The 14817-nt window shown below is 41.2% G+C and overlaps 2 protein-coding genes across 4 annotated transcripts in view; both read left to right on the top strand.

Annotated features, from left to right (window-relative positions):
* RABGAP1L (RAB GTPase activating protein 1 like) overlaps window positions 1-14817 on the top strand; it is a 462175-nt gene that overhangs the window by 156901 nt on the left and 290457 nt on the right. The window lies entirely within an intron of this gene.
* On the top strand, window positions 9002-14153 carry GPR52 (G protein-coupled receptor 52). The gene has a single exon (XM_019530876.1). The coding sequence runs from the start codon at window positions 11136-11138 to the stop codon at window positions 12219-12221; it is 1086 nt and encodes a 361-aa protein (XP_019386421.1). The 5' UTR covers window positions 9002-11135; the 3' UTR covers window positions 12222-14153.

A 14817-nucleotide genomic window follows, 5' to 3' on the forward strand; every position in this document is an offset into this window, starting at 1 on the left:
CCCCTCCCCCCCACCTGCAGATCACACTTCCTCCCCTACCCCACCCCTCATGAATTGCACCTACCCCATCTGCCAGTTGTGCCTGTCCCTCCATCCCCTGGTAGACCCCCCATCCCCTCCAGCCTGCTGGACCGCCAACCCTCTGCTAGCCCCCTCCCCCGATCCTGACTTACCTGATATTGGGCAGCCATTGTGAACTGATTTCACTTCCCCCTAGTGCCCCTTAATGTCTGTACTTAGCCAATAAGTTCCAGGATTTTGACATAGTAATTACTGATGAACTGTTTAAAAAAGCTGGGGAATGGCTGGTGCAAGAAAGGCTTAAGGAACTACAACTAGCAACAGTTTTAAGGTTTCATAATTCTGCTAAATATTCTGGGTTCTCTTAATTTTTAGTTGCTGTTTGTCCAGTAGTATACTTAGCAGTTCAGACTTATTTGCCATGTGAAAGTGGTATATAGATTATTTAATTAATTTCAGTTGACGCTAATTGATTTCCATACACTAAAGCTGTGTATAATATTAAGCCCCATTCCCAGCCAGCACACACAAGTTCCCAATGGAGCTGCTCCTGGTGTATTTGCAGTCACCTGAGTACTACTCAGCTCTCCCCATCTCCAATGGCTTCTCCTTTTACTGCCTCTGCTGCGCTGCTCTGGGCAGCAGGTAGCACTGGGAAGTGCCAGCTGTGTGGGTGTTTGCTAGGTACAACATGCTGAGCCAGGTGAGGAAGGGAGGCTGCAGCTGGGTGGCTCCTGGCCCAGTGTGCATGGCTCCAGCTCCTGGCCACTCAGGAGCTGGAGTCCTGTGTGCTGGGGACAGGAGCTGCCTGGCTGCAACTTCCCTCCTGCCTGGCTGGGCATGTGGTGCCTAGTGCATGTCCCCATGGCTGCCACTGCTGCTGCTTCCCAGCATATTGTGCTGCCCAGAGTGGTGTAGCAGAGGTGAGAGAAGGAGCTGTCACCTCTGGAGGTGAACTGTACCCAGGTGGTTGCAGTCTCAGTGGGAGTAGCCTTGCTGGGAGTCTTTGCATACTATCCAGGGCTAGGGCCATCAGTGGGTGCTGTGTGGGCTGCCCTGGGCGGGAGTAGGAAGGGTTCAGCCTCATGTGCAGGGGTGTGGGCCAAATACAATCAATTGGTGGACTGGATCCGGCCTGTGGGCTGTATTTTGCCCTCCTCTGCCCTACAACTTCCTATAGCAGTGAGTTCTGAAAGTTAACTGCACACTGAGTAAATAAGACAGTTTTAAACCTGTCTCCTACTAAGTTCAGTTTGTGCCCCCTAGTTCTAGTATTCTGGGACTTGGTGGACTTTGTTAGCATGTTATAATGCAAAACTATTCGAAAGTTTAATTCTCCATAACATCAGATTAGAAATAATACTGATATTGAAGCAGCTTCCTTTTCAACTGCCTTTGGTTGACTATAGTGCACAGCTGGGCAGGTCTGCAGGTGGCTGGAAACGCATTAAGCAAGATGTTGCCTGCTGAGATGAGCTAGTAGAGAGTTGAGTTAATACGCAAAAGTTAGACAGATTTGTTTTTTGTCCTTTCACATCAAAATAAACTTAAAAGTATATTGAAGACATTTTTAAAAAAAATCAGCTTTTCAGTTGAGACCTTTATGAGGATATAGAGAATTATTCAGCCCCTACAATTATGCCTTATACAACCTCCACAGGAGCCTAACTTTACTGTATTTCCAATGCCAGATCAAGGTGTCTAAGCATATTCTGCAGTGGGCTGCACAGAAGCTACTTACCTGCTCTCCTCCTATGCTTACTGTGGTATAAGCTCAAACCCTTCATTCATTTGCATTAATATTCACATTCTACTGACACATCCTCAACAGCATGAGGAAGCTTCCTATGACCATGTCACCAAGTAACAAACATTCTGCCATTTTTCTTTTTCTTTTTTTAGTCACAAAGGATAGTAGGGTGTGTTATATTGTGAAGTGATTTGTTTTTAAAAGCTAGAGAACCACTGGTTTAAAGAACAGGAAAAGGGTGTATGAACGTATCACACATCAAAGGGAAATATTTCACCTGCTGGACTCCCTAAAAAGTAATGTCACTGTTTAAGAATCCACAGTTTGTGTTCCATTTGCCCTTATTTATTCCTGACTACGTGATTTGAGTGAGTTAAAATACATTTGCCTGTATATTTATGTGTATGTTAGATTTCACATTAGGGAACTGCACACTCAGGTGTAGATCCACTGTATAATCTAAGTACCTCATTTGAATTACTGAGGTAGACTGCTAAATATGTAGCTGCAGGGGATTCTCTGTGGGTGGATGTAGGAGGAAATATTCCATCCCAAGTAGTGAATCTAATTGGCTTCAAACCTGTATCTGACAGCTCTCTGATTTCAGAGTGCATCCTGAAACTGATAGCAATGGCCTTGGGGTCCCCTGTAGTTCCATATCTATATAAATAAAATATATGGAACTACAGGGGACCCCAAGGCCATTACTATCAGTTTCAGGATGCACTCTGAAATCAGAGAGCTGTCAGATACAAGTTTGAAGCCAATTGTGTGCATGTCCCAAATATATTGGAAACTCTTTTTTTTCCCAACTTTTTTTCTCTTTCTCTGTATGCGTTTGACCTGAGGTTACAGCCAGTTGTGTAGCAGAGGGTTTTCCCTTGGTAATTTTTTTTGATGTTAGGTATCATTTTTGGCAGGTTTTCCGTGTGGTGTGATGGAGCAGTAAATACCTTTGATACTTATGGGCATATCCCACTTATTGCCAACACCATATCTGGGTGAGTGACTGGAACTAAATATAGAGTGTATGTATGTGTGTATATATATATATGTGTGTGTGTGTATAAAACATGAAGTAGAAATCATGTCCTGCCTGAGAAGACTTCGAATCAGGCTTCTTAGCTGATCACATTTTTTCATTTGGTTTTTTATCAGTTCTCAAATTTTCAGGAGTCACTCAGGAGTTTGAGGATTGCTGTTTGACAAGTTCTGTTTATCCAGGTGATTTGTTAAAAGATCCCTTCTCTGGGGTAGGCAGTGTTACATAACTTTCTGCAAATCCGAAGACTCCCTGACAGCATAGGTGTTGTGTTGGGAGGGCATGTTCCCCCCGCTACAATTTCTACATTGATAACAGGGTGCAGGACAGGGAGCTGCAGCCTGGCTGGAACCAGGGCCTGGCAGCAGTGGGGGTGGTGGTGGCAGTGCAATTTCTGTGCCAACAGTGGGGCATGGGGCTGCAGCCTAGCTGGACCCAACACCCGGCAGCAGTGAGGGCAGTGGCAGTACGGAGTTGTGTGTCCCCCCCCACCCCCCACTGTCAGCACTTGCGTGTCACCTGTGCCTGATAGTAACAAGCAGTTTAAAAAAAAAAAAGTCTTTGCAGAGTCAGCAGGTGGAGAGAATATGGGACAGTGAGGTGGGTGAGAGATGCTTGGCATAGAGAAGAGAATGAGGTGATAGTTGAGGTGACTTGGATATACCCTGAAGACAGGAAAGAACAGGGAGTTAAGTCTGACACTGTAAAAGGGAAGGTATACATAAAAAAAATCTAAAGATCTAAGGACAGCTGCAAGGTTACTTTTGGAACCAAGAACAGGAAAAATGGCAGAGTAAATATCAAGAGGAGGAACAGAGTTGAGAAGAGCGGAAGGAAAAAGGATGTTAAGGGATTGGGGGAAAGAAGTGATGGAAGGGAGGGAGAAGTCTGAGGTTAGGGTAAAGAAAAGAAGGGTAAGATTAAAAAGTCATTGGACTTGATAAATGGCTTCTGGATTAAATGGAATGGCCTTATGACAGGGCTGTCCAAGTGGTATCCCACAGGACACATCTGGCCCCTGAAGAGTTAACTTGTGGCCCTCAGGCCTCCTGATCTGGGCACTGTTCCCTACACTACTCCAGCTGCTGCTGTCACCAGAATCAACAGGCTTGTTTTCTTGCTTCTGCTGCCTGCCGCTATGCAAGGGGGCAGACAAGGCAGCCTGGTCTGTGGGAACCCATGGTTTGGGGTGACCTGGAGACTCCACGCGGTGTGGCACAGAGGTATGGCATGGTAGTGGGGGGACCATAAGGTTCATCATTCAAGCCACTGGCACAGTGTTGGGAGGCGTGTTGTGGCACAGTATGTGGGGCAATAGCATAGTGTAGTGGGGGGAACCTGCCTGCACATCATGCCTGCATGCCTCCCCCCAGGGCACCGGGGGAAACCAGCGGGTATTCTGCCTGCACGTCATGCTTGTTGGACACTCCAAAGTTGCACAGTCTTGGCCACTGATATATGGGAAGTTCACCTGAATGGTCTGGTGGTCCTTCTGGCTTTGAATTCTATTAAGATCAGTATGTTTAAAGCTAGAGAAGAAATAGACATCTGGGATAATGGGGCACTAAGGAAGTAGGGCTGTGCAAGGGTTCGGACAGAGCTTCAGATCCAGAGAAGCTTCGGACTCTTTGGGGTCGAAGCGCTGCCTCGTTTGGCTTCCTGAAGCGGTTCGGAGCTTCTGAAGTGCTTTGGAGCCACCTTGGAGATCCAGCCATAGGGTATAATGGGGAAACAATAAAATAGCTATAACTTTGTTGTTCTATGTCTGATTTGGATGAACATTTCAGGGGTGGTAGACTCTGCAGAGAGCGTGAAGCCTGCCAAGTTTCATGAAGATCAGTGCAGGAGTTTGGGGGGAACTGCACCCTAAATTCTTGAAAGCAAAACTCCTGTCACATCTATGTGTTACAACACAGGGGGGTCAAAACTGCAGGGCTGGTAGCTCTTACTGAGGCCACAAAGCCTGACAAGTTTCAAGGAGATTGGTGCAGGGGTTTGTGGGGAACTGCCCCTCAAGCTGTGGACAAGCAACACTCGTGCCATGGGTGACGCTGCGTGTGTTAAGGCACAGCGGGGTGACAGCTGCAGGGATGGTGGCCCCTGCTGTGATGCCTGCCAGCTGTCGAGGAGATCGGTGCAGGGAGGTTCTGAGGCCCTGCACCCCTAGCTGCTGACGGACAAAACTCGTGCCATGGGTGCTTGTGGGACTGTGTCTGTGTTGGGGTGTGGGAGACACCACTGTAGGCCTGGCTGTTAAGCTACTGTGTTACCAGTTACCAATCAATCATGATTCACTCAGGGACCAGCTCAATACACAGGACCTAGCTAATGTAGCCAGTTAATTGCCATCAATTAGCACTTACAAAACCAGGCCAAGGAGAGGAGAGAAGACAGTTAACTGCCCCAAGACAGACACAGTCAGTCCCACAAGCACCCATGGCACGAGTTTTGCCTGTCAGCAGCTAGCAGTGCAGGGCCCCAGAACCCCCCTGCACCGATCTCCTTCACAGCTGGCAGGTGTCATGACCTCAACAGGGGCCACCTCCCTGCAGCTGTCACCCCGCTGTGCCTTAACACACACAGCGTCACCCATGTCATGAGTTCTGCTTGTCCGCAGCTTGAGGTGCATTTCCCCCTAAACCCCTGCACCCATCTTCTTGAAACCTGGCAGGCTTCGTGGCCTCACCAGGGACTACCGCCCCTGCAGTTTTTACCCCCCTGTGGTGTGACACACAGCCGTGACATGAGTTTGGCTTTTAAGAATTTGGGGTACAGTTCCCCCCCAAACCCCTGCACTGATCTTCTTAAAACTTGGCAGGTTTCATGCTCTCAGCAGAGGCTACCATCCCTGCACATTTCATCCAAATCGGACGAAAAACAATCTGGCTGAAGCTTCAGAGCTGCTTCGGCCAGATTGAGGTGGAAACCGAGTCCAGAGGTCCAGATTGGATCACTGCCATCCGAAGCGGCTGGATTTGAAACCAGATCGGATTGCTGCTGACTCGCACAGGCCTATACAGAAGCCAATTGAAGGGAAACCTGAATTAAGGAAGAAAATATTTAGAAAAGTCAAAGCTAAAATTTAATAGAAAGCAAGTAAACTATTAAAATTAATTGTTATAGGAGAAAAATGAATATTGCTGCCTATTTGGCCCACCTGGTTAGTCCTTGCGGGACCGTTTGTTTTAGGTGGAGAGATTAACAGTGGAAGTCGGATGTTTCTTAGGTACACTCCTGTTTGTTTATACACTATGTATGAAGACCTTGTTGAACAAAGTAGAGACACAGCAGATAGTTTCCTTGCTTGCAATTTCCAAGTCTGCCACTCCGACAATTTTGTGCCATGAAGCTGTTTCTGGTTTCACTTTGAGTCATACTTGCTTCTACTTCTCTTGTGGATTTTTGTCTCCAATAAACATGCAGCTTCAGCTAGTCCCAGTACTTTTCAGAACAGTTCCAGACTTATTGGTCTAAGCATTTATTTGTATTGTTTTGAGCTGTTTCGCTACATATTGATTATTTAAATTCTGCTTGAAAGAGGAATGTTTGATTTACTCATTGGGTTTAAGAAGATCTATCACTATAATAAAGGCTCATTGACGGCACTATACTTCTTGCAGTATAACACTATTTAAAGGGACGTGTGGGGGGAAGGGAACAAAAAAAGAGACAAGCTTGCCTCCAAACATGTATAAGAACAGAGCATAAGTTACTACAGATGGTCTGTTATAACTTGAAGTGGTTCCCCTTGTGCAGTTTAGAAAACCATAAAGCAAGTTGGGCCCTTTGAGCATCTGAGGTCAAGAAGTTACTGGTAGCTTTCATCTTGGCTTATATGGGAAGTAAAATCTGCTCCATCTCTTCCCCATCTTCCCTCCTGCCTCCCCTGAAAATTCAAACTTTTCTATATTTGTATGCTGACTCTTGCCTGGGGGAGAAGATGTGTTTGTAATCAGTTCAGTCTGGCTGCTTAATCACTTTTACTATAATTTATGCGACAGAATAATTCTACATGCATTGAATATGGGCCAGCGTGTTGACATCGTTTGCGCTTTGTGTTGCATGCCGGCCAGTGAGGCTATTAGTTAGTATTCTCCTAGACTCCTTTCATAGTGTACAAAATTAAGGGACAATAATGGTGCTTATGACATGAACAGGACGCCTACTGTGCACAGTAGAAAGTCCTAAGTTTTGAATATTTTTAGATCAGATGCAAGGAGTGAGGTGGGTTTATCTCTAATAAGTGCCAGCATTTGGAAGGTTAGAAACCACATATTTCAAAACAGTTATGGGGTAATTTTGAAAATGCACTTTTTTATGCTTCATCTGTTAGGTTTAATCGTGGTTAAATAGTTCAGTAAAAATTGCCTAATTAATTTTCTTATTGTAATTATTTTTAAATATTGATAATGTGTGCTTCACTTTTAGTTTGATGCCACTATACTTCACTTCTGGTTTGGTAGTTTGGATTCTGGCTGTGGGGTAAAGAGAGAGGAGTAGATTCTGCTTATCCGGTTTTCCTTTCCCAACCTCCACTCTTATGCAGGCACACCTGTTTGTTCAATCCCCTTCCCCTGCAGGGAAGTGGTCCAGGAGAGGAGACCCAAATTTCTTCCAGTAACTTCTCTTTTGACGTAGTTGGACATTATTCAGAGCCAAGGCTAAAGGCTGTATCTGGTCCTAAAACAATGTGTTGCAGAAATTTACAGCAGTGAATGAATGATTGGTATGTCTTTTAAATTACACTAAAATACCAAATTTAATTTTTTTTCAATACTGTAGTGGAGTAATTTGGACCTATCACTGCCAAAATAATGCCAGCACGTTTATAGTGTTGCATTTGTGCTACTTCCGTTCAGAATAGAGTTCTAATCTTTGCAGGTCAGACATTTCTCCTTGAAAACTTGTTCCAAGCAAAACTTGGAATACAAGGTGTTTGACCTGGGAGCAACTGTTGCCAAATTTGGTCTGTGGTTTGTCACAGAACTACACGAATTAGAATGACTGTAGTTTCTAAAATGTACTGTATGCACCCTCTAATACTGAACTTGATATTGATATTTAGTTGGCCCTTCACCTCGATTTAGGGTGTTTGGTACTTTCAGACCTAAATATACTGAATGTTTGCATTAATATAGGTAGTGCACATGTGAAATGCTGTCTTTTAATCACTATACTGTTTACTTATTTCATGTTAAGGAATTGTAGATCTCAGTTATAGTTAATGTGTTCATAATCAGGATAAAAGAGTGAATATATAGTAGTAGTGAATTGGGTTTTAATGAATCAACTGTCTGAAAAGTAATTGATATGTTCAGAGACTTTAGCACTGCTGTGTTCTATTATATTGTCACAAACCTACTAAAAATTATTTTGATGAAAAAAATCTGCATTTTAAAACTGCCTAAAATAGTGTTAAAATTTTAAAAGCATTTTAGCAACCTGTTTTAATTTATTCCATTAAAATCTACTATTTAAAAATCCCTCATTTTCATAAAACATATCAAAGAATTGTTTCGTGTTCAATAAGTCTAACATTTAAAAATGATAGATTTCAAATTCACTCCAGGCTTATACTGTGAGAGTAACTTTCTTAGTATTACAGTAGGTAATTCACTGTACTACACAAATATACTGTTCTGAGTTCTCTGCATCTTTAGATAGTAGCCAATTTCAACTCTAAACACACATGCACTTTAAGATGCATTAAATGAAATAATGTTTAAGATTCATAGTAAATATATATTTTTTAGGATTTTATAATTAGCATTGGGCTACCTATCTTGTTTAAAGTGTTCAGTAATTTAACTGGTAAGAGATTTCAAAAATATTTCAAACTTACTAATCAAAATAGCATGACAGGTTTTTGATTTAAAAATCAGTTTGAATTTATGAAGGTTTAGCACTTATTTGTTTAATAATTAATAGGTCTTTCCTGCCGATAAGGATTAGATTACTGCTGACTTGCTTTAGCTGGAGAATGTTGTAGTAATATTATAGAGGGTTTTTTTGTAGGATTCAAAGGTGTACCTATGAACAATTTGATAGCTGGCTGATCTGCAGGATATAAACCTATGGAAGTACTAGAAGGGGAGCCCCTTTTGGAAGTTCCTAAATGCCTTAATATATTATAGGGATTGGTCAGTTCCATTGTCTCCATTTGTCATTCTTATTCGCAGCTTGCCGTGTAAGGCTATAAGCCTGCATTGTGCCTGGCAACTGTTACCTAGTGACAATTTCAGCTGCAATAGCCATTGGCTGTGCTGTTGATTGGGGTAGAAGGACCGAGTCACCTTTCTAATGGTGAGTTCTTCTGCATCAGCTATGGATAAAGAGGAGGAGCAGACTCAGGTGCAAGCAGTAATTTCGAGAGAGAATGTGAGAAATAGCGACAGCATCTTTCTAACTGCACCACAATAAACAGGACTTCTATATCAAGCAATTCACCATAGAAGCTGATAAGAATGAACATAGGTGAGAAATGTTGCATTATTGCTGTAAGAAGAAAATTCAGCGAAGTAGTAATTTTTGTAACCTACTATATTGCTTATAAACAGAGGGAATGAACAACCGGCAGTGTTCTGGGATGTTATAAAATCTCTTCTCTTCAGAATGTAGTACACACCAGAAAATTAACTTCCAAAAGAATGCTTTCTATCAAACTGCTGCATCAGAACTGGAGAAAAAGCTTTTTTTCTAGAGTGTGAAATTCCTTCGGAAGACACAGCACTGGCTATTAAAAGCATCAGAAAGATGCCTGTACTTCTTAAAGGGACTTTAAGCAAATGGTAGTGTAATATCTGAATGACCTTGGAAACTGTTTTTATTTGGATTGATTCATTCTCACCCGCCTGTTTCCTAACCTCAGGAACTGTCGGATTAAAGATTGTTTTATAGGGGGCTTTAAAAACAAGACTATATACACTTAGTAACCTACCTAATGGTCCCTGCATTAATCAAGCATTTATTTAAATCTGAGCATAGAAGAGGCTTTCTTTTAACATACGTCTGCTCCATAGCTGCAAATATAATGAACAAGGTAATGTCCTGCTATATTAGAAGATTTGGTTTTTCAAGCAGTGATTTATTATGCTAATTGTCTGATGAAAATAGAAGGATGAACCTAGAAGATGAAGCTGAGTGACAGAATAATGGAGTAGTAAACAATGGCAGATTTTCTAGTCAAATCAGCATTTCATTAGCTTCGCAGCTGAATGCAGATGGAAGTTTCTGTTCTCGTATGGGGCTTTTGTGAAACAATTCAGGTGTTGCTACAAAGCTAAGGAATAACATGGCTATACCTGTAAACTTCACTGTACTGTTTCACTGTAGCAGGTGTGGCATAATTTCTAAAGAAAATTATTTTCAATGATCTTTGCTGAAATTAAATGCAAGATTTTATTTTGTCTGTTGGGATCGTGGATTATGCTGCTGACACTGACATTGAAATGGACCGTAACTGTTCAAAGAGTTGTGAATATTGACTTAAAGCTCCAACATTAATTCTTACTTCTTTTTCTTTAATTTTTAACTGATTATATGTGGTTTTTTTCACTGTACTTTAGATACATATTTTCCTTTCTGGGTGTTGAGACAAAGCTGGCTCACCCCACATTCATCACCCTCCAAATAAAATTCATTATCTGTACCCAAATACTGGTGAGTCTGTTGGAATTAACCTTGACAATAATGTTTTCCTTACCTATCTAGTAAATACCATAGATGAGAGAGAGAGTATCATCTCCTGAATGGAGCCAAAAGAGATAGCATAATACAGTGAAGTTTTTCCTGGGGTTCCCAGCCAGTCTGTGATTTTAAATGAGCATAAAACATAAATTATTTTTTAATAATTGCTGATTCAGGAAACTTTGAGTTTTTTTCCTTTTATATTTTTCTATTTAATTCCAAAGGAACTGACTTCTCAGGAAAATAAACATCCCCGGAATTTTTTTTCCCAGGCAGTTGACTTTTTATTTCCTCTGTTTTGTTTAGTTTTTATTTCTGTCCTCCACAAGTTCAGCATAAAGTACCTGCTTTCTGTAGAAGTGCCTTGTGTTTGCTAAAGATGGATCACGATCACTGGAGGAAGCTGATCAGTGGCCTTTCTTCTCCTCCTTTCTGGCTTTTTTCTTTCCTTGAAGCTAAGGTGTGTCAGAGTGATGCACTAATGCTGAAGCGGCACCAACGGCTGTGAGACTGTAATGTCTCAAATGGCAGCATCCGCAAAAAGATATCTTGAGACACTGATGCAGAGTTTAGCTGGTGTTGAGCAAGTCACCTGCTTGCTAGAACTCTGATTGCAGTGTTCCCAGATTGCAAACAATGAACCAGTCCAGATGGATTGAATGGAAGACTCTGAATATGAGCAGTAGCATTGTGAATGTGTCTGAGCATCTCTCCTGCCCTCTTGGTTTTGGCCACTACAATGCAGTTGATATCTGCATCCTTGAGACGGTCATTATTGTTTTGCTAACATTTTTAATTATTGCTGGTAACTTAACTGTTATATTTGTCTTTCACTGTGCTCCACTTTTACATCATTATACCACCAGCTATTTTATTCAGACTATGGCCTATGCTGATCTTTTTGTTGGAGTTAGCTGTTTGGTTCCTACCTTGTCATTGCTTCATTATTCTACAGGTGTTCATGAGTCCTTGACTTGTCAAGTTTTTGGATATATCATCTCTGTGCTGAAGAGTGTCTCTATGGCATGTCTTGCTTGCATCAGTGTGGATCGTTACCTAGCTATTACAAAACCTCTCTCCTATAATCAACTGGTTACACCTTGTCGATTGCGAATCTGCATCATTTTGATTTGGATATACTCTTGTCTGATCTTCTTGCCTTCCTTTTTTGGATGGGGAAAACCTGGTTACCATGGCGATATTTTTGAATGGTGTGCTACCTCCTGGCTCACCAATGCCTATTTTACTGGGTTTATTGTATGCTTACTATATGCTCCTGCTGCCTTCGTCATCTGCTTCACATATTTCCACATCTTTAAAATTTGTCGACAACACACCAAAGAGATAAATGACCGGAGAGCTCGTTTTCCTAGCCATGAAGTGGATGCTGCTGGAGAGACTGGGCATAGCCCTGACCGTCGCTATGCCATGGTTTTATTTCGGATAACCAGCGTGTTTTACATGCTGTGGCTTCCTTACATCATATACTTTCTGCTGGAGAGTTTTAGGGTGCTGGAAAATCCAGCACTTTCCTTCTTAACAACATGGCTTGCTATAAGCAATAGTTTCTGTAACTGTGTGATATATAGCCTCTCCAATAGCGTTTTCAGGCTGGGACTCCGGAGACTGTCAGAGACAATATGTTCATCTTGTATGTGTTTAAAAGACAAGGATCTACGGGACCCAAAACCTAGAAAACGAGCTAACTCCTGCTCTATTTAAAAAAAAAAAAAACTGGGACAACTAATCAAATGCAGTTTGACATTCGGTTTGGATAGTATTTGATATATCTGGAAATTTGCCACAACAGAAATATTTACTTGAATTGTTTGCTATGAAGTAGGAGAGGTTTAAAACCCATTTGTAAAAAGGAAAGGCTGCTATATAAAGGGCATCAAAGGGATACACACATTAATTGTGAAACTAGGAAAATGGGATGAGAGAAATTCAACAGAGAAGATTAAGAAAAGTCAGTATCTCAAATCTTCCATAGGGCATGAAATAACTGGCACATCAGAGTAGGTCCCTCTTAGGAAAAATAGGTGATTTACTGTTTATATTCTCCCTTGTAGAGAAATTGTCAGATATGTGGCCAAATATACAGTAGCCTCTTGCATTAAAATATACTTTTTAAAGCACAGTAAGTGGCTGTCCATAAATTATCTCCTTAGAGGATTCTTAATGTTGCAGTTTAACAATCAGCTGCACTTTGTCTTTGCTCATGTATTGTACTATTTTCTGTTATACAAATAATTGGCTAAAGTTACATACAAATTAAGCTGTTGGGCACGCTTTGTGGATAAAATTACAGTTTTTTTGTCTTCTATATTTTTGGTGTAACCACCACATAGCCTACTTCCCCCTCGCCCCCTTTCCATTTTTCATGCCATCCTTCCCTGGGTCCCATCATGTAGAAATGACTTAGGTATGAAGGAAACTATAGAATAAACTTCATTTAAAATTATTTCTTCCTTGAAAAAGAAATGTCCCTTTGGCTACTTGGAAGATTGCATTCACCATGTTCTATTGACTTCTGTAAACTTTAATTCTTTGGATCCAAAAAAATTAGCACACAGTATTGATGTGATGTCCTTTAGGATATGCTAAAGCTTTTTCTTGATCAGCTCCACAAATAATCCTAATGCAAATAGTATAAGGGAACATAGCAGCGTGACATCACTGCTTACTTAGTGAATTAAAAACAAAAATGAAAAGAAGATACTTTTTCTGTGGGGTCTAAATAGCTTACCGTTGTAGCTGCCAATCTTTTGTGTGAACCTAGCTTGCACATATTGTATTTTTTAAAAAAAGAAAATGTAAATGATGTGGTCTGTGCCTAATGTTTTCCTAGCACATGGAATAGGTCAATGCTATTTTAAGTCTACAGGATTAAAAAAATGTTACTTGCTTTAAGAGAAACACTTTTGTGCAGTTGTTATAGGTATTTATTAGACAAGTGTTCTTAGAGGAGATGGGGAAACCATTTAGTATCAAATACAGGTAAGAACCTCAGTATTTCCCTTCCTTTCAGGTTCACCAATTAAATAAAATATATTTTGCAAGGGCGCTACGTGAGTTTGTGTAATAAATTGCTAGGGGTTCAGATACAGCATGGCAGGCAGTGAAATACTTAATGTTGTTTTTGACCCAAGTGTCATTTTCTCTGATGGTTGTTTGTTTAGATTTTTTTAAAGGCCCAATTATAGAATGTTGGTCCTTTTTAACAGCTGCACTATGATTCCTTCTTTTACCAAAATGCATATAATGAAATTGTGCCTATGACTAATGGAAGCCAACACTGCTGGCTTGATTCCAGTGGTCCCTTTTAAAAACGTGTATGAATTGTTTTGATGAGGTGGTACTGAACCCCTGTACATTTTTAAAACTGTAAGAAAGTTGAGAAAAATAAACAGAATAAACTAGTATTATGTATATCAAAACCAGGCTTGCCTTTAGTTCCCTGATGTTTTGTTGTGTTCTTATTGGAAATTCTACTGGGTTAGAACTAAGGACTTAACAATTAAAAAAAAAAAGTCTTTAGTACTTGCTTTGTTTTGCTTATGTACCTCTGTCTCATTGTCTGTGGTATCATATAATAGTTAACAGAATTAAATGCCACTTAGAACACATGACTAGCTAAGATGTTGATGGTTATTTATGATAGATAATCCACATAAAGTAGGAAAAGGAATATCTTGTCTTTACCTCACACAGCTCATAGTTTTTTGTAAAACACTAGGTCTGGTACTTCCGAAAATTCCATCCACTGTTTTCAGAAGAGAAGGGCTGAAGTAGCTTAAGAGCCTTAGTATAATTTTCAAAACTCACTTAGGATTGCTTAATAGAAAAATGGTTTGGTGGTATAGATGTATCAATGACGTTATCCTGGCCAAGCTGTCTAATGAAAATGCAGTTTATACAAGCAAGAGTGCTTTTGGTTGCCAGCGCTTAAATCAGGATCCCAAATGGAATAAGATCTGCCATAAAAATAATTCTGATAGTATAACTATGGGTATAGACAGCCATGGATTTGAAGTGTTCCAAATCCTCAAGTGTTTCAAATTTGGTGTGCTTCATAGGCCTGTATGAAGTGGCTAGTATTCGTTTTGTATTTGGATTCAGCCGATTCGGGGCTGAAAAAAAGCCCTGACTCACCAGCTGCTGCCAGGTTGTGGGGAGGGGGCGATCCCCACTGCCCCATGCTGCATGGGGGACTCTGTTACAAGTCCCCAGAAGCCTGAGGCAGCTGCAGCAGCTGATGAGTCTGGTTGTTGTTTTTTTTTTTTTTTAAAGGGCCGGGAGGTGGGGCAGGCAGGGC

This window comes from Crocodylus porosus, unplaced genomic scaffold (genome assembly GCF_001723895.1).
Source record: "Crocodylus porosus isolate Cpor-Errol unplaced genomic scaffold, CroPor_comp1, whole genome shotgun sequence".
NCBI classification, from domain to species: domain Eukaryota; kingdom Metazoa; phylum Chordata; order Crocodylia; family Crocodylidae; genus Crocodylus; species Crocodylus porosus.

Excerpts from the sequence above, each read along its gene's own strand:
- GPR52 (XM_019530876.1), top strand. The coding sequence starts at position 11,136 with ATGAACCAGTCCAGATGGATTGAATGGAAGACTCTGAATATGAGCAGT.